At 44.0% G+C, this 20,531-nt stretch overlaps 1 protein-coding gene across 5 annotated transcripts in view; it reads left to right on the top strand.

Annotated features, from left to right (window-relative positions):
* The window catches only part of CACNA1D (calcium voltage-gated channel subunit alpha1 D), a gene marked incomplete at both ends in the record, with an annotated part of 357,356 nt that overhangs the window by 92,519 nt on the left and 244,306 nt on the right, over positions 1-20,531 (top strand). For all 5 annotated transcript variants that reach the window (XM_084248163.1, XM_084248166.1, XM_084248164.1 and 2 more), the window contains one exon: positions 214-319. In XM_084248163.1, the coding sequence (XP_084104289.1) occupies positions 214-319 (106 nt within the window). The remainder of the gene's footprint in view (positions 1-213; positions 320-20,531) is intronic.

Raw genomic sequence — 20,531 nt, 5'->3', positions numbered from 1 at the left:
CAACAGAAGAAAAGGACATGGAGAGGTCATTTGATAGGAAGATCTACTGATGATTACTTCTGCAAACCTAGAAGTTCTAACAGTCTGTTGACAAAGAATTGATGTCTGTAATTTTTGTTTTAAAAGTGATTCAAAAGTGGTGTGATTGGGAGTGTGATGAGAGAGATGATTTTTGTTTGCATAACACATATGTACCTTAACAAAATTTTTCAGACCATTTGACATATTTATATTATTGGCTATTTTTGCCAATTGTGTGGCCTTAGCTATTTACATCCCATTCCCTGAAGATGATTCTAATTCAACAAATCATAACTTGGTAAGTGTCCTCGGAGTTCTTGCTTGTCCTGATGTGTGGTTATCCTTTGCTTCTATACTTGAACTGGCAGTTGGCTTTCTGGGTGGTTGAAGTTTACAGCTATGCATGTGATGTTTCCTGGAGCTTTGCAACAGTGTGGGTTGGTTTTTTTTTTTTTTTTTTTGACCTGTATTTTCAAATTTATAATGAATGAAAGTGTTTGAAGTCATGAATTTTGTATAAATAGATGTGGAACTCTTTATGGAAGAGGTTTGTAGCAGATTTAAAAATAACCTTTCTCTCCACATAGGCTTTTGTTGTCTACCATTCTTTTCCTGATAATATCAGCTTTTTGTTTGTTTTAAACCCAGTGTCATGGGGGAGTGGTGGGTACTTTGGTCATTTTTTTCTGGTAAGTAGAAAATTGTCAAAGACTTTGTATACAAATGATTAGTCCTTAGAGAAGAGAATACAACAAAACTAATAAATTTACATGGAACATAATTTGGAGAAGAATATAGCACAGCATTGAAGTTTCTACTCCTGTGAGATGTACCAAGATACGATGATCCTATGGTTAGATAAATTGGGATCCTTCCATATACTTTATTGCCCTATTAAAGATTTATAGCACATGTTAGCTTAGCAAAAGCTCCAGGAGGGTCTGTAGTTAAAAAACCAGTTTCTATTTGTTTAATGCAGCTTGTCCCTAAAAGTAATTGGTCATGGATTCTTTAAACATATTTTTGGCAGAACACATTACGAAACCAGAGTTTCATGGAACTTCCTTTGGGAAAGGTTGATATTGTTTAAAAAAACAACACTAAGGAGCATGTTGGGGCTAGGAGCTTGTCCTACCTGACTGTCAATTAGTATTTGGGGGCGTTTCCCATACTCTTTCTGCATTGCCACTCACTCATCTGTCAGTTAAGGGGCTCAGAAGAGAAGATCACAGGGATTGTTTTTACCTCTGACATTCTGTAATCTTTCTTGATGATTCAGAAGCCATTTCAGGATCTTTTGGTGCTTAGCATCCTTCTTGCAAGGATCAGCCTTTTATAATTGGAGACCATGCCGGATGGCAGGTGAGGGACCAGTGCTGAGTAACAGGAAAGTATTATTTTACTTTCCTATCTTTTAGCTAGCTTCACTTGCCTTTGGTTTCTCTTTTTGAAGGTGTATTTTAGTAGGGCTGGATGTTTATTAGGTGAGTGTTGTAAAGGCAAAACTCTGTGTGTGTGTGTGTGTTGTGGGGGTGGGAGCTCTAATGGGTTTAGAAGATACTGAAATTATGCCCTTGTGATTTTGACCATAATGGTTTATGTACAGGATTTCATGTTACATTTAAAATGTTGTGGCATATTTCAAATGTAGCAGCATGTCTATTCATATTTAGGCCTTTCTAGTCTGATGTCTACAGAATTTAAGAAATATTTGGCTATTGCTACTGCAAACACAACTATAAATGGGAATTGGAATAGACTACACCTATCAACACTCTCTGGTTGTATAAATTCGTTTATTCTTTATGAGGGATGATTTATGTAAGTTTGGATATTTTAAATAGTTTCTGATTTGGTTGTAGACATGTGAGGTTAAATGATCATTTAAAGGAAAAGCAGAAGTAATGAAAAGCCCCCCTTCAGTGGGGGTAGATTATCATAGTCTAGGCCACAGATGGTGTCAGCATTGTTACCAAATTTAACAATGTGGATGGTGACCCAGTTTGTTGCTTTTTGTACTCAAGAGAGCATGATTAAATAAAGTTAGAAAATAAATACCTTTCAGAAAGGCAGATTAATTCATATCAATGGAATAATTAATGTAGCTGCATGTGTAAGCCAATTAATATTCTGATTTTTCCCAGGGAAATTCAGGGCAGCTCTATAAGTGCTGTTCGGCCATTTGGCTTTCTCAGCTACTAAGTGGGAGAGTGAAGTATGAGAATAAAAAATCTTTCTTCTTCCCCTTGGCAACACCTCCCCAGTGATCCTTTCTTGACAATTCTTAAACAGCAGCCTTTTTTTTTTTTTTTTTCTTTTTGTGGGGAGGGGCAGTATGTTACTTTGGCAGGCCTTTTTAAAGACCAACATTCATTCCTTTGATCTCTTCATACTCTGAAACTCAGAGCATCCATGCTTGTGTCCTGTGTTCCCCAGGATGGTCCCATGGCCAGATGGTTTATTCTCTGCCTGACTCTTTAAATACTGCCTTTCTCTCTCTGGGAAGTGAAGATCTTTGCGGATTTCCCCAGACTCTGAGCAAGGTCCCATGCCATGTCAGTCCTCCCGCCCAGGAGCAGGGTTATTTTTTTTTTAATACATTTGACCCAATTTATACCAAAGTGATTGCTCTATTTTTGGGATCGGTTTAGAGGCAGCTGAAGGAAGCTTATTTTTCATCTGTAGTAAATACCTTTCAATTAATAATGGCGAGACCAAGGACAGAGACCCATATGGGTACTAAAACTGTACCTGTCAGGCAGCTAGGGCCTCTGCCTCATAGCTCTGTAGGAAAAGTGTGTGTGGGGTCCTCAGAGTCTGATTCCAGGCCAGACGTGTGGAAGAAATTTCTGTCAGTGACAGGTCATTTGTAGTGAAATTGTTTCTTTTGTTGGGTAAGAAGTGTGGCTGCCCCCACTGGTCCAGTGTGTGCTTGGCCCCGGGCTGCATGCAGCTTCAGGTAGCTCTGGGATTTGCAACTGCCTTGGGGGCAGCAAGTTTTCCCAGGCTTAGTTTTTTTTTTTTTTTTTTTTAAATATATAAACAACCTCAAGTTTCTGTGCAGCTTTCATTTGTGGACTTGCAGTGACTAGTGGCAGCTGAAGCCATGGAAACAGTGCAACTCAGTTCCCACAGTAATAGCTCTCTTAGTTCCGTCAGCAGCAGCAGTATTTCCTCCGCTGCACTTATTGAAAGCATATATCATTTATTTAATTTTCTTCTTGCACAGGAGGGGGAGAGCTCTTCTGTATGGAGTGTCAGAGTAGGGATGATTACAATATTGCACTTGACTGTTGAAAAATGCTTTATATCGCTCCCCCAAATAAGCAAACTTCAGTTTCTCATAAGCAGCTGATGTGGTTGAACAGTTTTCAGTCAGTGCAACCTGTTTCTGTTCCTGCTGCCCTTCCCCCCAACACCCCAGCTACAGCCTGGTTCTCTGTGGGGCCGAACTGCCTCAATTTAGAGCTGTCTAAAATGGGAATGCACATCACCAACTAGTTTGGACTTTCTTTGCGGTCTGCTAATGACTGCGCAGAGGGCCTTTCTATACCTTTACCTAGCAGAGAGCCTGGCTCAGGCCAGGGATTCCATAGATGGTTGTCAGACTCACCTACAGGTATGACTAAGTCTTTGACCCTGTTTCTGTCCCTTTCTTGTTTTGTTGAGGCTGGTTTGTTTGTGTCTTTAAACTGTTGACACTATCTATACAAAATTCCTCATGTCTTCCCTTCCTCTCATTCACATCACTGTTGGGTGACTTTTGCTAGGCTTCAGTGGCTAATCACTAACCCCCCCCCCCCCCACACACACACAATGCCCCCCTCCTCCTTGGACTGGTTCAGTTTTTTTTTTTTTTTTTTTTTTGATTTATTCTCCCTGCTTTTCCTTTACAGCTTTACCCATTTGTCTAGAACTCCTTACACTGGTGAGGAGTTCTAAACATCGCTCTCCTCCCCTCTCTGGCTTTCTGGCTTTTCATCCACTTGTGTTCTCCATTTGAAATGCCTCTCTCTCATCACCCTTCCTTTATATGTCACTATCCTTATAGCTATTCAGGAATAATCTCAAGTTACGCCTCTTCCATGTGGCCTTTTCTAACCCTGATCTGAAGTAACAGTCTCAGCTGCACCTCTCTTGTGGCACTTTGTATAGAAAGAACCTGTACTTTAGTTGTTTATATCCATACTCTACCTTCATCTTCTCAAGCATCTTCAGAATGCCTGGCTTGGTGGTACTTAGTTGTTCACTAAGTACTATTGTTGATGAGCCCCAAATGAGCTCTCTCCCAGGAGAATATTAACCCATTCTTTGTTCTGAGTCATAGTTAGGATTTTCTTGTGTGATTGGTCCTTTTGTGGATTCTTGGTGGTTCTTGGGGTGGGTGGGAAGTTATAAAAGTTCTGCACATTTATTCCTGAAAAGTGTAGGGTCTTGTGACCCTTCCTCTGGTGCAGCTCTGCTGGAGGAGCCTGTGGAGCTGGATTAGAGCTGCCACCTAGCATATTCTGTGCTCTGGCTCCAGGGCTCTGCAGCAGAGTGGCGGGAGCCCCTCTGGGAGGCGGTACTGGCTGTGAACGCTGTCGGCAGAACCTGATGCCTTACAAGGGTCAAAACCACTGTATGACTGTCCACCGTGATTCCATTCTTTTCTTTGGGGTTGAGATCCTAATATACGGTATTTCCTGGGCTTAAACAGCAAATTCCTTGGACCTGCACAGTCATACAGCTTAGTGTCTCATGGTTTTGCGCTTCACTAGTGGTGTGACTTATAATACCTGAAACACAGTTCGTAATCTGGTGCATTGCGCTTAGCCTAAAAGGTGGGTGTTCTGTACCTCATCTACACTGTGTCTTTGCTCTGTTGACTTTTTGTTTGAGTTGTGCCATTTTGTTTCTGCACCTAGATTCTGACTAGGACCCTGACGTGCTGCTTCTGTAGCTCAGCTCCTTTGATTCTCCTCTATGCCCTACCTCTCACCCCACCTGCCTAAGTGCCGGCACAGTAGGGACTCCAAAGTTAATCATTTCGTTTGATGTTGTTTTGTTGTAACATTAATGAGAAAAAAAGAAATCCTGGCTGACACTGAAAGGAACAGTGTTATTCGAGGACCAGCTTCCATCAGACGCCCTTTTGCTTCAAGTCTCGGTTTCCAAGAACGTTTTGACAACATTAAGCCAGGACTCGCTGTGCTTGCTCTGCCTTTGCACTGCACTCTCCTCTTCATAGAGAGGAGCCTCTTTGCCTTGTTTTATAACTTTTGGGAAATAATTTGGTATGTGACTCTGCAGAAGGGCCCTGAGTTCTGACAACCTGACTTTGTTGCTCTTTAGTTGAAGGACTTCAGATGAACCTAGCATGTATGTTGCCAGAAGCTGAGGCCCTGTCTCACTGTGGACCTACCCTTGTCCTTGGCACACAGTAGGCCTTAAGGAAGTGCATGTAGAGTGAACAAGTCAATAAATGAAGGACCATACAAGGACTGCTCAGTATGTCTTTATAGATCAGTAGTTAATTTTCAACAATTGGCTAATGATTAATGTTTGCCTGAGAAGCTGACTTTCATTGTCTGATATTAATGAGGAAACACCTGTCAGAGTTTGCCCTTAATTTCAGGCTTGAATCTTTCTTGGTAAATTTAACTCTATTTGTAGCAGGGAGGGCAAAAGACAGGTATGTGATTCTTCCCGAATCCCTAAGTCCTCAACTGATTTCTGTAGTTGGGGCTGGAGGTGAGCCACATCTAAGTGGTTGTGTTACATCTCACGTGAAGTTTGCTGAGGGAGGGAGAGTCGCCAACGACCAGAGCAGATGGACTTGTAGCGACACTACCCAAATCATAAAATGTGAAACAGTTTATGTGCAAATAACTGCATCTCTTTTGCAGTCTGACCTCATTTTGACAAAGAACAAGTCACCTCGCTTGACCTTCTATTAAGTGGACTTTGATCTAATACTGATAGTTTTTCAAAAATCAAATCCAACTCTTAAAGGAATTCAAATTTGCTACTATTAAACTTCTTATTCCAAAGGTGTCCTCACTCCTTTGGTTTGTTGGTTTAAAAGAGAATCTCATTTATAGTCACACCTTACTAGAACTTCCCTGCTAAGATTATTGAAAAATGAGTCTCTTTTAAAGTGTGAGGATATTCAGAAATCTTGGTGTATTAGCTAGAACTTGTTGGACAACTCAAATTGGCTTAGTTGAAAAAAATAAAAGGTATATGTGTGTTTATGTTTGTATAACTTATTAACTGACTGAAAAGTCCAAGAGGTAGACATTATATCAAGTGCTGCTAGAAACGGTCTTCAACGAGGACATCAGGATCCCAGCCCCTTCCCACCAACCCCATGGTAGTCCAACTGGCCTCCAGTGGGTCTCCCTCAGCCATCACCTGAAATGTGCATCCCCCTCAAACCAATTGTGAGAGTGCCTTTGGGGAGATGCATTCCTTTTTTACTTTTAGGTCAAGTCATATTTTATTTTAAAGATTTATTTATTTATACAAGAACTGGGGTACAGTCAGAGGCGCAGGGGGGTGAGAGAATACCAGAGACAGAGCGGCAAGCAGAACAGGCAGACGGACCAAAGACATTGCTGAGGGGAGCAGTGGGCAAGGCCCGAGAGGTCTGCAGCACCATGTGGGTTTCTCCATGGCTGGCCGGGAGTCGAACCTGTGCTGCAGAGGCTGTGGATAGCTTCACAGCATGGCGCTCAACCCACTGTACCACTGGGGAGGCCCAAAGTCAATATTTTAACAATGATTGTGTGAGAAACAAGAGCTCCCCTGTAGCAGATTTGTGAGCACTTCCATTTTTAACTTTTCCCATCAATATTTAATATTTAACTATCTGCAAAACGTGACACAGAGGGGACAACTTGCCCAGCAGTGGAGAGACATATGTCTTGTTAAATCCCGGTGCTGGTGACTCTAGAAGAGACTCCAACAGCTCCTTCCCTAAGTAAGTTCCTAAGGAAATTCCAGAGGCCCTAATGTCCTGATGGCTGGGCTGCAGGGAAGGGCATGCAGGGTGTTACTGTCATGTGTGTGATATGCCAAGGGGAGAGATGTTGGTGGGTGTCCCTGGGGTGGTGGTGGGGGTGGTGGATCATTCAGAAAGAGGGGTTAGCATCTCTGTTTCTGCTTCCTACCTTGCTCAACCTGGAGCTGTCTGCCATTGGCAGTAGAGCATGTGTCCACAAATCCTGTTCTGCCCATGTCATTAAAATGGAAGGACAGAAGGTTTCTTCCCTTTTTAACTGAAGTGAGATTGTTGTATTTGCAGCTGGAGTTTTTGCAGGCAGTAAGGCTATTTGGGTAAGCAGAGTTGGCAATGGGAGGTGGGGAAGAGAAGACTATGGGGACAGCTGAAGATGGGGATGAAGGAAGAATTGCCTTAGGCGATCAATACTCTCCTCCTTCCCCCCTCCATTTCTCTCTCTCTCTCTCTCTCTCTCTCTCTCTCTCTCTCTGTACTTGTGATGGGAAAAAACTCTGTGTGGGGCAGATGGGTGGATGGATGCATGTGTTTTTGATACATACCTCATAGGATAAAGCCAAGTTCATCTGGTGGTTTTAACTGAGTAGGGCCACAGACTCTGCTCAGGTTGGGGGAAAATGGCTTTCTTCTCCAAAACCTCAAAGCAGTTACTTCTGCTAATTTCTCCTCCCTGTTGGTTGAGTCACTGGACATCTATTGAAATTATTGGATGAGTGAATGTGATGGTCAGACTGGAGAGATAAGGGGGACTGACCTGAAGAGAGAAGGCCGCATACTGGCAGGGGAGAATGAGGCTGGCAGGTGGTCCAGCCTGGGGAGGTAGATGGGTTTGCCTGGGGGTGCAAAGCAGGCTTGGGGAGACTCTTGCTTTTCCCTGCCTTCTCCTCCTCTGTCCAAGTCTAGCACAATGTAGACTCCCAGATATTTTTGTGGAGCTGGAATGACCCGTGTTTATAAGAAAGGAAGTCAAGGCACCATTATTCAACAAATATTTATTGAGACTTACTCTGCAGAGCATGGCAGGCTGAGTGTCCCTGACTTCTAGTGGGTGCTGTTGCAGCTCACTGTGCCCTGCCACCCACCTTTTGTTGGGGAAAACCCACAATGGGGCAGTCCTTTTTGGTTTTTGTATTTTTGCATTCTTAAACAAATTTATACAAGTATTAACCTGAGTACATTATTCTAGGCAATTAAAGCAATACAGATAAAGTGACAGCCCCGTTTTACCTATCAGTTTGTTCTAATCACAGCCATCAATTTGGCGTGATCCTTTCAGAATGATTTTTCACTGTGTGTGCATATGTATGTATGGAATCTGTGCATTTTGGAATACATCTATATATATCTCCATACAGCTTGGGTATTTAAATTTTACTCAAGGGGGAATATGATGCTTGCGGTACAGTGTTTACTTTTTTTCTCTTAATGTGTCCTTCAGACCTTTTTGTGTTTGTATGAGTTTGTCAAGCAGTGCTGCATTGAATAATCTTGTATGTGCGTCCTTGTGCATACACATGAACTTTTTTTTAGGGGAAGCACTTAGATGTGAAGTCTCTGGGAGGGAGGGCAGTGTACTTCTAATTTCCATATTTACTGCCACGTTGCCCTCCACTCAGCCTGGATTCCTTTGCGCTCCCACCCTACATTTCCTTGAGATTGGCAGTCATTCCACTGCTCACAGTGACCTCATTTGCTCTTTATCTTGGGCTCTGGGAAAGGAAATGTTGAGGGTGGGGGATAGCTTCTCTCTTGGATTTTGGTGGGCAGAAAGTCCATGAACCCCAAGCACTAGATTTCGTAGTCTCTTTTGAACCACTGACCAGATGAAAGGCACCAGAGCTTATTATTCTTTCCTTACTTTGGGTGTTGTGCCCTTGGGTTCTGGGGCTCTTTTAAGTGAAACCTTCATTTTAGGAAGCTAATAGGTAAATAAATTCCCAGCGCAGAAAACAAATCTTAGTTTTGGAACGTTTGCTACAGTTCAATTCCAAGATAAAGATATTCTAAGTCCCTGTTGCAGAAGCAAAATAGTGGATTTGGTATGTTTCTGCTGTTCCATGTTCTTAGATTATTAACTTTTATTTTCACACCCAGTAAAAAAGTCCCTCTGTTTTTGTGGTATTTATATCGGTTTACGCTCTTTTTACTTCCACAAACTTTGAAAATGGAACTCTGTGAAAAATGGGAGCAATGGAGAATCCACAGGGAGCAGCTTGCCCAGGGGTTCCAAGTGAATGGCTCTGTTAACAGGAGTCACTGAATTGGCCTTTAGGTTTTCCAGCAGGGGCAGCTAAAGGGAGCACCTCCTCTTTATCCTCTCAACACAGGGAAGCAGCCATGTTCATTCAGAGAAGCACTTTCTAGGAGCGGAGTCCAAGGAGGGGCCTACAGCGTGGGGCCCTGTCCCAGGTGCATTGCTGTGGCTCCAGGAGCCATGTCTTCGCTGTGCTTTTGTTAGAGTCCTGCCAGCAGATGATGTCTGGCTTCAGAGCTTCTAAAAGGTTAAGGCACAGCATCAATCTGTGGTACAGTGAAAGCACTTCTACATTCTATTAGCGCTTCACTTTTTAATGATATAAATCACTCTAGGACTAACTGCAAAGATTCAAAAAGAATAGTTTCACGTAGATGTGGATTCAGTCATACCTAAATAACTTTTGAAGCATTTATTATATATAAAATATAGTCCATTAAATATATTTGCTCACTGTCCTAACCCCGTTTAAGTCAGGATACAAAAGGATAGTATGAATTAATGCAACCCCCCATTTTTAAGAGATAGTTTTATTATTTCACTCTAATGTAAGCTGAGGAAATGGCCAATATTTTTAAGAGGACATCCTTGAATGTTCAGTAAATAGATAACAATGGGGTATAATGAAATACTGTTTATATTTAAATGACTGCTTTTAAATTGTACAAAAACAGCTTGAATGGGTAAAATGCTGCCCTTTTATACTAGTAATTAGCTCCTTAGTCCATTTATTCCTGAGCATGCAAAAGTGAGCTTTTCTTTGGGCTTTCACTTATTCTGTATTATTGAATTATAATTTAATGGCAAATGTATCTGAATCTCTTTTCAGAATTTTTATCTGGTGGGAGTGAAATGAAAACATCTAAAGTTCTAAATTAGATTTAGGGAAGGTGGTGACACCTAGCAAGAATCTGGAAAAAGAGAGGCATTTAAGAAATCTTTCCCTAGAACCAGGTGAGGTAGAGGTAGTCCTCTTTTGATCAGGGCAGGGGAAGCGTTAATATCTTTTAGGACTGCCAGCTAAGCATTCTAAGTGATACCAGCAGAGTCAGGTGGGGCAATTGTTGGTCAGATGCCTGGTTTTAATTTACTCTCAATGGTGTTGTAAGGGAGTGGCAGACTCAGGTTAGAGTCAGAAAGGAGGTCTCTGAACTTTTCAGACCCAGCACTTGACTTACCCAGGACCACAGTGTGAGAGGAGAGCTCAGTGTTTCTTCTCACTCACCCCCATAGCAGCCGGGAGTCCTAATTGAAGCCAGGTGCTTCTCATCTGCCCAGTGCAGGGTCAGAGAATACCAGAGACAGCTATGGCATCTGGAAAATTAGATCACAAACGAATGTCTCTTCAGGGCGGGCTGGACAGTCAATTGACATTTAATACCACCTCCATTTTTTTCTTTATCTTTCAAAAGATAGTTTTGATTAGTTCTTCATTCTCTGTTTAACTCATAAACTGTTCTCTTACTTTGTTCATAAGTTCCAATTTGCAGCAATCACTTGGCCATAGATGGCCTTACTATTTTATGGAAAAAGTCAGGGCATTGGTCAGTGAATATGGTTGGGCAGGGAAGAAGCAGCAGAACTAGTTAGCAAATCCCTCTATCTTTCCTCAGTTGCCTTATTTCACTTATTTTTTAAAAGATTTTTATTTATGCATATAAGAACTGGGGTTCAGGCCAGAGGTGCGGGCGTGTGTGTGTGATAGGATTCACCAGAGACGGAGTGACGAACAGAACAGGTGGATTGACTGAAATACACTGCTGAGGGGAACAGTGGGAGAGGCAGGAGAGGTCTGCTGTGCCATATGGGTAGCTCCCTGGCTGGTTGGGGATTGAACTCTTGCTGCAGAGGTTGTAGCTAGCTTCATAGTGCTGTACTCAACCCCTTGGCCACCAGGGAGGCCCAGTTGCCTTATTTTAGTGTGGTTAGCATACCCTGTCTTTTTGACTGTAACTGTAGGTACAGAGATGTCTTTTTTTTCCTTACTAATTTGTGGCTGACATTTATTGAGCTAGGTGAGCTTGGTAAGTATAATTTTCTTTCGTTCTCATTTATCCTCATCATAAACTCAGGGAGGAAATACTGCTGAAGTGCTTGCTTTTTAGGTGGGAAACAAGGCTCAGTGTTAAATTGCTCACAGGAGGCCCCAAGGCCTGGTAACTGGCGGGGCTAGGAGTTACACCTGAGCTTTCTGACGCAAGCGCCCATGCTTTAGCACGAGGGAAGTTAAGGCTTGCTGCAGACGCCGTCTGGATGCGCACAGAGGAGGGTGAGCCCAAGCGGCAGAGCAAAAGTTGAAACTCAAGGTGAAACTCCATGGGCAGGCCTCTCATTCGTGATTTTGGTTAGACCTTGGAACCTAAGTTTGGGGACTGGCGTAGAAACTGCTTCCATACCTCCTCCTTCCCGCCACCCAGAGGCATTTCCAGGCTGGAGTGGGGCTGGAAGACTGTGACCAGAAAGAACAGGGTGAACACCTGCTCTGTGACCTTCTAAAGTGCCTTCTGAATTGTCTAGGTAAAATGGGAATGAGTAGAGGAGTGGAAATTTGGGCATGAAGTTGCTTTTACGGCATTTTAATTTCTTGAAAAGCGTTGTCGAAAATAGAAAGTGGGAGCTCTGGTGCGGCCTGGGTTTGTGCTGAGCTCTAGGTGGCCGCAGTGTGGCCCGTTAGGATGAAGGGGTCAGTTCTGGCTTTGCCATTGGCCTCTGGGGCTAGGTAAACTGAGTCTTCTCCTTTCATGTAAAAGAGGAACTAAAGTGGCTAATGAACAGGGTTCTTATCCCAAGTCCTGCTCCTAGAGAACTTGCGGGCAGCATGGGCCGCCGCTGGGTGAGTGATTGATTCACTGGGGTGTGCTGGGGTGCTGTCCTTTGGCCTCGGCACGGTCCTGTGAGGCAGGGACTATGTCCTGATCTTCACAGACAAACTGGGAATCTACTTCCCAGGCTGTCTCTCATTCCCTGCTTGGTGCAGGTGGGAGACCCCGGGCATTCTCTTGATTTTAATGTTGCTCAGAAGAGGAAAGCCATGATGTAAGATGCAGAACAGCTGTCAGGGCAGCCGTGTTCCCAGAAAGGCTGATTGTGGTTGCTAGGACTGGAATCATGACCGTGATCACTAGCACCTATGTGTGCGTATGCCAGAGTGTCTAGTTCCGTCCCCACAGCTACCTTGTGAGGACTGTGCACACTGTACAGAGCAGGTGGCCTTGGCCCGGGGCTGGTCAGTGACTCACCCAGGAGGAAACAGCCGGTGGTGGCAGAGGCCCTTCCACTGCTCTGTGTGCCGGGCACAACTGAGTTGTCCTGCAGGTGGTTTGGTGGGAGACCAGAGCTTACAGGTGGGCAACTTGCCAGAGCTCATCAGAACCCAGTTGTTTGTTCCTCTCTGCCATGTAGTCCTTGACCTCAGTTTCCTCAACTCTAAGCTGAGAATGATAATAGTGCCCCCATGTTGTCGAGAGGATTAAAAGTAATTTAGTAAGGGAACCACCACTGCCGCATCATTAATTTCCTTATACAAGAAGTCTCAGCTTTTCAGGCTTTCAGGACCTGCCTTTGTCTGACTACCCCCTCCCTTCTCTTCAACCTTTTCTATCCCTAGGAGAGCAGAAACTTTGGGGGAAATTGATCTGGGTTTGGGTCCCAGGGTTTGCTGTTAACTAGCTTTGTGACTGATCATATTCTGTTACTGTCCTTTGCCTTAGTTTCCTCATATGTAAAATAGGATTGATAATGTTTACCTACAGCGTGAGGTCTTTGTGAGGAATCAAAATAACACAGGAGTCAGCCCCAGTTTGCCAAAAGGCATTTACTCTTGCTCAGAAAGGAGGCAGGGAGAGTCTCCTGCCTCCCAGCAAAGTTCATGGCTCAGCAGAGGCTGAGGTTAGGGGGGATCTTCCCCTCTTCCCCTGGGAGCAGGCAGGCATTTACAGTTTCATCCTTGTGCCCTTTCCCTAGTGTTGGTGTTTCTCCCCCCTTTTCCTCTGTGGCCCAGGGGCCAGTTTCTGTTCCTGGCTCAGCATTGAACAGCAGACAGAGCTGCAGGGGGCCCTTGCCGGTGAACAGCTGCCGCAAGGAGGCTGCCTGCTGATCTTGCGCGGGTGCTGAGGTCAGCATTTCTGCAGCAGGAGCCCTGTGTTCAGAGTCCTCTGTAGGTGAAAGCAGAGACAGTACAGTTCGGGGGCCCTGGGGTTTCAGATGGGAGCGTGTTCCTCTGCTGGAAGCGAGCGGAGGGACTGTGACTCAAATCCTGTGGATGCAGGCACCAGGCCTCTTTCCTTGTCTGGTCTTCCCAACAAATCTCGTGGTAGTAGTGACTCATACCCCCATTATGCAGATGAGGCAAACGAAGCCTAGAGAGGTTAACTGAACGACTTTGTGCTGAGGTCATAAATGTCATGATGTAACAGGGTGGTCCCCAGGAAAGGGGGAGGTTCCAGGTTCCCTGCCCCACCCAAGGGAGGGTGGAGCTGAGCAGAGAGAGAAGAAGCTGCAGAGGAGACTGAGGAAGGAAGCAGGATGGAGCCAGAAGGAGACCTGGAGGAGGCACATGGAGCCTAGAGACACGCGAAGAAACTACGCTTGTCTTTTGGTCGTGGAGGGGGTGACACAGATGTGGGTGAGACCCGTGGGGAGGTGACAGTGGCAGCTTTTATCTTGAGTTTGATTTTTCTCTTTTCCTCCTGGGCTTGTCTGGTTGTTTCTGACCCTTTTCTGTGGGTCCCCACTGGAAGATGCTTTAGACTTGTGGCAGGCTTTGGGGCCTTGCTCTGGGCCAATCCCATTTGGATGGACTTTTACCCACGAGGGGATGGGTAACTTTGGGTGCTTGATTTAGAAACTAGATTCTTGCCTTCCCTGTATTGTTTCCTAATTGTATTAAAGTTCCTTCCCATTAAAGTCTCATGTTTTGTGTTAATGCGGCGGATGGCAGAACCCTATATAGAATAGGCAGGTTTACGGGGTTTGGGCTGCCCCTCTCCCTGCCCTGTAACAGTGGGACTGTGGTCACTGGCTCCACCATGTCAGCCTGTGCCTGCTGTGTGCAGGAGGCATGTCCCGGAAAGAAGGTTGGACGTGGAGTCTAGGGACCTGGTTTGAGTTCCTGTGCTGTGCCTTTGCTTCTCTGTGGCCCCTGCTGTCCTCACGGGTCATAAAGTAGGGAGTGAAAAGTCAAATGGGATATCTGTGAAAGTGTTTTCCATGCGAGAGAGCCGTTTACACGTGTAAGGGATTACCCTTATGATTACTGTCTGCTGAAAAGAGGGAATTCGGGGAAAGGCCTCAGGCCTCAGCTTCCCCCTCTCTTCCTTTAGGATGCAGTGCGAGACCAAGCCCCAGATCCACTCTTGTCTCCCTGAGATGCCGTTGTCACCTGTGGGCCCCCCCCACAGAAGAAAGCCACCCTTGAGTGGGGTATTGGAGAGAGGCTGAGGTTGGGGAGGAAAGGACTGAAAAAACCAGTCAGATCTGAAGCTCCGACCCTCCCCCTCCACGGATTTCAAAGACCAGTCTTGATTTGAAGTCCTGACTTCTTTGAGCTCCTTGAGATTTGCAGAATTCACTGTGCTTGTGAAATGCAAACCACAAAACCGATTTCTGCCTAGTAATGGGTAGACTTGTGACCCAGCCAGCCCTCTAGGCAAGCAAATGCTATTTCCTGGTTTTAAGTGTCAACCAAGCATAGTTAATACCACTTCTCTGTTCCTCAAGCCTGCCTTGTCTGTGATGAGACACTGAAGTGCATAGTCCCTGCCTGCAGCTGGATAGCCACCCCGGGAGGGCGGCTCTCAGGTGTGGGTCTGACTTCTTGTGTGTGGTGGTTTGCACCTGGTTTGTGAAGTTGGCTGGCGTTCTTTGTGGAACCTCGCACGCGGCCGCTGGGATGGAAGCAGTCCTGGCATCTGAACCACAGCCTTCCTTATGTTTGATCTTGTGCGTCTCTTATATCTGAGAGGTGTGTGAACTTCTTTGTGGGCAGGGACCCAGTCTTCCCTCTGCTTTAAATCTTTCACTGTTTGGGTGGGGGGAGTATTTGGTAAATGATTGACCATTTAATGAAGCATCCCTGTGTCTACATCAGGCACCCTGAGGCTGCTTTAATTGCTTTGACTGTTTTCTTAATATGGATTTGATGGTCTCTTTCCAACATGGGAGCAAAATACAGGAGATGGAGCTCCCTGTGGGAGACACTGTGATTGCTTAATGAACACATTAGAATTTACACAACCAAACATGGAACCCTCTTCCAAGTCATCTTTCTAGGGGCTGCACCCTCATTCCTGCTGTGTGAACACTTGTTTTTGCTTTCAGAGCTCATTTCTACTTTCGGTTTTGCTTTGCTTCTGGCTCAAAATAGGGTGATCCAGGTGGATAGCTGACCTTATTCACTGGTCTTAAACTCTTGAGATTGGTAAGAAAATTCAAATCTATCTCCAAAGAACCAAGTTTTCTTATTTTCGAGAATCTTGAGAGGAATGTCTTTCACTGGTAGTTTGAAAATGTTCTGAGGACTGTCTGGCAGTATGACCAGAATCATGTGTCCAGCTGCTGAAGCTGACCACTTAAAAGGGAACACTTATTTCTGTGATTCGGACATTTATTAAACAAAACAGCCTTACTAGTTTGCAGTCATACTTCTCCAAGTCTGTAATCTCCTCAGGTCTGACTGTCCTCTTCTGGTGAGAGCCACCCGCCTTAGCCACCCACCTACCCCTTTTGTGTTAGCCTTTGCCCCCAGGAAAATGATAAAGTGAGATTTTCACTCCTGCCACAGCTTGGTTTTCAAAGGTCTCCTTTATCACTGGCAAGGCACATTTTTATGTCACCAGAGTTGGGGAGGCTGAGCTGTGGGGTTCTGGGAGTGATGATACATGTCTGACTTTTGCTAGGACGTGGGGGTCCTTGGAACAGAAGTAATTGTACCACTTACAACCATCACTGAGTGTTTTACACAAGCAGACAGAATTACTTCAGTTCCTAGGAGGGCTCCTTGGCCTTGGCTTAGACTATATCAAATTTCTGCATTTTTTTCCCCTTGCCTTTAAAAAAGAGCTCTTTTGATACCAGTTAAGTTGGGCATTTTAATCTTAGCTGTAGCAAAGAGAGCTCCACCCTTGCTGTGTGTGAAGCTGTGTGAGACAACAAAGACTGCTTTAAAAATAGTCCCCTTGTTTACAAGTGGAGCATCTTTGACTTGTCAGTGTTTTGTAGCTGGGCTCAGATGATCACCACTGGTCCCGCACTGGGCTTTGGGACCTGAGGGTAATAACAGAATTAATTGGCCTCTACTAAGTAGATGGGATGATGGTATACACTTTCTTTTTAAGAAATGGTCTGTTGAAATAAAGTTCATATGCCATATATCTCACCATTTTAAATTATACAATAAATTATACAATTTGGTGGGTTTTATTTGTTTTATATACAATTTTGTGGTAGTTTGTATTCACAGAGTTGTGCAACTATCATCAAAATCAATTTTAGAACATTTTCATCACCCTGAAAAGAAATCCTATCCCCACTAGCCACTACTCCCTATTTTTCCTCCCCGCTCTCCACCTTTACCCACCCCCACCACTTGTTTTCCCAGCCTCCAAGAAAACCACTACTCTACTTTCTGTCTCAATGGATTTTTCTATTCTGGACATTTTATGTAAATCACATTATAATAATCATTATTTTATAATTTAATATGGTTTATTGTGTCTGGCTTCTTTCACAGCATACTATTACGATTCTCTGATGTTACAGCAGGTATCAATATTTCATTCCTTTTTATGGCTGAATAATATTTCATTGTATGAGCATTTTGCATTTATCCTTTAGTAAATTGATAGGCATTGGTTTTTCTTTTTTAATTATATATATGTATATTACTTGCTCATTTTTGTATGATGTTTGATTTTTCCTCATTTGGTTATGAATAATACTGCCATGAGCATTCATGTACAAGTTTTTGTGTGAACCCATGCTTTCAGTTCTCTTGGGTATATACTTAGGAATGGAATTTACTGCATTACTTGGTAACTTCAACATTCTGAGGCACTGCCAAACTCTTTTCCAAAGTAGCTGCATCATTTGCAATCCTATCAGCAATGTATGAGAGTTCCAGTTTCTCCACATCCTTGTCAACTCTTGTTATTGTCTGTCTTTTGGGTTTTTTTTTTTAAGATTTATTTTACTTATTTATGCATACAAGAGCTGGGGTGTAGGCCAGAGGTGCAGGGGGTGGTGAGAGGACTCACCAGAGACAGAGTGGGGAGCAGAACAGGCAGATTTACTGAAATACACTGCTGAGGGGAGCAGTGGGCGAGAGAGTAGAGGTCTGCCATTCCATGTGTGTTAGCTCCCTGGCTGGGGATCAAACTCATGCTGCAGTAGCTAGTGATAGCTTGATAGTGCTGAGACTTAACCCCTTGTGCCACCAGGGAGGCCCCTGTCTTTTGGGTTTTATCCATTCTAGTGGATGTGAAGTGGTATCTCAGTTTGGATTTGCATTGAGCATATTCTCCTGTGCTTATCAGCCAATAAACTTACTAGAATATTGTATGTATTCTTTGGAGAAATGTCTGTTCACATCCTTTGCCCATTAAAAAAATTGGGTTATTCTTTATTGTTGAGTTGTAAGTGTTCTTTATATATTCTTCATATATTCTGGATATCAGTCTCTTATCAGATACATGACTATAAACATTTTCTCCCTTTCTGCACATTGTCTCTTCATGTTCTTGATGATGTCCTTCAAGGATGAACATTTTAAATTTTGAAGTGGCATGTACATTCTTAGAGTCTTATAGCTGGATAGGACTGTGAGGTTGCACATTTCAGCTACTTTGTCCTAGTGATGGGAGGAGGCTCTGTGTTTAGAGAGGAGTCGTCCTCCTCAAGATCACAGACTGAAAAAAGTCAGAAGTGGAATTTGTTTCCTGACTCTCACCACTGGGCATGCTCAGTTTCTACCCCACTGTTTCTTAGGGTGGGAAGTTTAGGGGTGTGTAGGAAAGAAGGTTGGTAGCTAGTTGCTGTTCTCATCTCCTTTGAAGAACACAGACTGCAGACTCTGCTTGTAGATGGAACGGGCCCAAGGCCCAATCCATAGAGAAGGATCCTATGAAAAATTTGGTACTTTCTGTCACAGGGCCCACCAAGAGCAGACCTGTCAGAATGGTAGCCACTAGTCACACCTGGCTATAAGAACTAATTAAAATGAAATAAAAGTTAAAACTCAGTTCCTCAGTCATCTAGCTACATCTCTGTTGTTCAATATCCACACATGGCTATTGTAGACAGAACATACGGAACATTCCATCTTTGCAGCAACACTGTTGGACAGCACTGGCCTGTAGAATTGGCATTCTGTCCACACCCCCGACCCAGGTTGGTGGCTTGGACTGACAGCCTTGATCTGACTTCTGGATACTTCTCATTCACCTGATACTCAGACTCGCTATTTGCATGAGTGCTTCAGGTCTTCTGGCAAACCCCCTTCTCAGATGAGATGGTCTGTGCCCTGGTGGCAGATATGCTGCTTTTCCCGTGTTCCTGGGCTTGGTTGCCAGTACGAGATTGGTGCCTTCCCTCCCCTCAGCTGGTAGATTTCACTTGCAGAAACAGAGCAGAAAGGTGCTTGAGAGAAGTGTGCTTTCTTGGACAGACTGAATCCTAAAATGAATGAATGAATTGATCTCTTCTTTGCTCAAGGGGAAGAGGTTGAAGAACTTTTGAATTTAATTCTTTGAGTTGCATTAGTTAACTGGTAAACTTTCAGGAGGGAACTTTCTTTTAAGGCAGTCTAAAGAATTTGCAAGATTGTGAAGTCACATGTCAGGGGAGGAGTTGGAACACTGGTGTCCCGAGACAGTGATGTGGCAGATGCTGACCTAGTCCTGCTTAGTGTCCTGGTTGAGGTGACCTTATTCCAGGGACCTGTAATCCTAGGGGCTGTCCGAACTGCTGACCCAAGGTCACAGGGCTGCACGAAGGTCAAAGGAAGTGCTTCATTGGAAAGGATGGAAGGCATTGTGGTTTTACTTTGCTGCAGATGAGACCAGAGATGAGTCTGGGGAGCATTTCAGGGAAGACAAGGAACTACCCAGGCTCACAGCAAATTAGTGAGATTAGATGCACGTCTTGTAGCAACTCTCCTTATGTACATTTCACTTGCCATGTTGTCTATTTTCATTTACACAGGGCCAGGCTTCAAACACACATACCCCAACTTCTCGGAGACATGGGTTAGTCTTAATTTAACCTACATTAGGCCGCAAGTCTTGCCTCAGCCCTTCTTTGCCTTCTCATCATTGGAAAGTATGAAGAAAACTTAATTTAGGAAAGGTCACTGGGTTCTTCTCCCTTTTCTCTAGCCTATCTCCAGAATCTATTTTTTGCAGCGAGGTCTGTCCTTGACCTTAAAGAAAGCCTTGGGAAACAGACACTTGCCAATTTTGAGGTCATCCTTGTCCACCAGACTGGGAGAGTCTTGAGGGCAAGGACAGTGTGTCTCCGTTACTGCTTCGGGATGGGGACAGTGTACTCATTTAGTGAATATCTGTGGACTTTCTCTTTTTAAGGAAAGATCCATTTTTGATGGACTTCTCAGATATGAGTTTCCCTGAAACATTGTCACTTTTTTCACTTTTCCTGAAACTTTGTCAATTCTGTCTTAGAACTGGCGACCACAAGAAATGGTGTACTTTTTCTATTGCAGGAAGAGTTGCCCGTTTTGCCTTTTATAAGAGCTGGAGAATTTTCATGCTTGTACTGAGAAAGTATGGGCTACTTTTGGCTAAATTGGGCAGTGGGTGAGTGTTTCCCAAAAGGACATCCTGGGAAGGAATCCCAGAGCAGCGAAGGTTAAGCAGGGAATTGTAGAAGGAATCCCATGCCATAAACATAGAATCTCTCTCTTAATAGTGGAACTTTTCTGTTTTCTCCTTCAGAGGTAGAAAACCATTCTGTACACAGACAAGCTTAATGACTACTGTGTCAGCATACCAAACTACAAGATAAATTTATGCACCAGTTTAGCAGGAGAAATGCAGTTTACAAAAGATCTGCATAAAAATCTTAAACACTGGTTGAAGCATCTTAGTCTCAGCTGGTCTGCTTTTTGTTGTCAGGGACAGGGCTCTGAGGACAAGGTCATGGAACCAGGATGTGACCCAGGTTAGAGCACCTGCCCACCTGGCTTTCAAGGCTTTTGGGTTCACTTTAGTAAATTCTTTGGTCAGCTTTTACCAGGGCCTG

The sequence above is a fragment of the Talpa europaea genome, assembly GCF_964194135.1.
Source record: "Talpa europaea genome assembly, chromosome: 11".
NCBI lineage: Eukaryota > Metazoa > Chordata > Mammalia > Eulipotyphla > Talpidae > Talpa > Talpa europaea.
The sequence above is the reverse complement of the archived record's forward strand: the minus strand, read 5'-3'. Positions and strand labels throughout refer to the sequence as shown.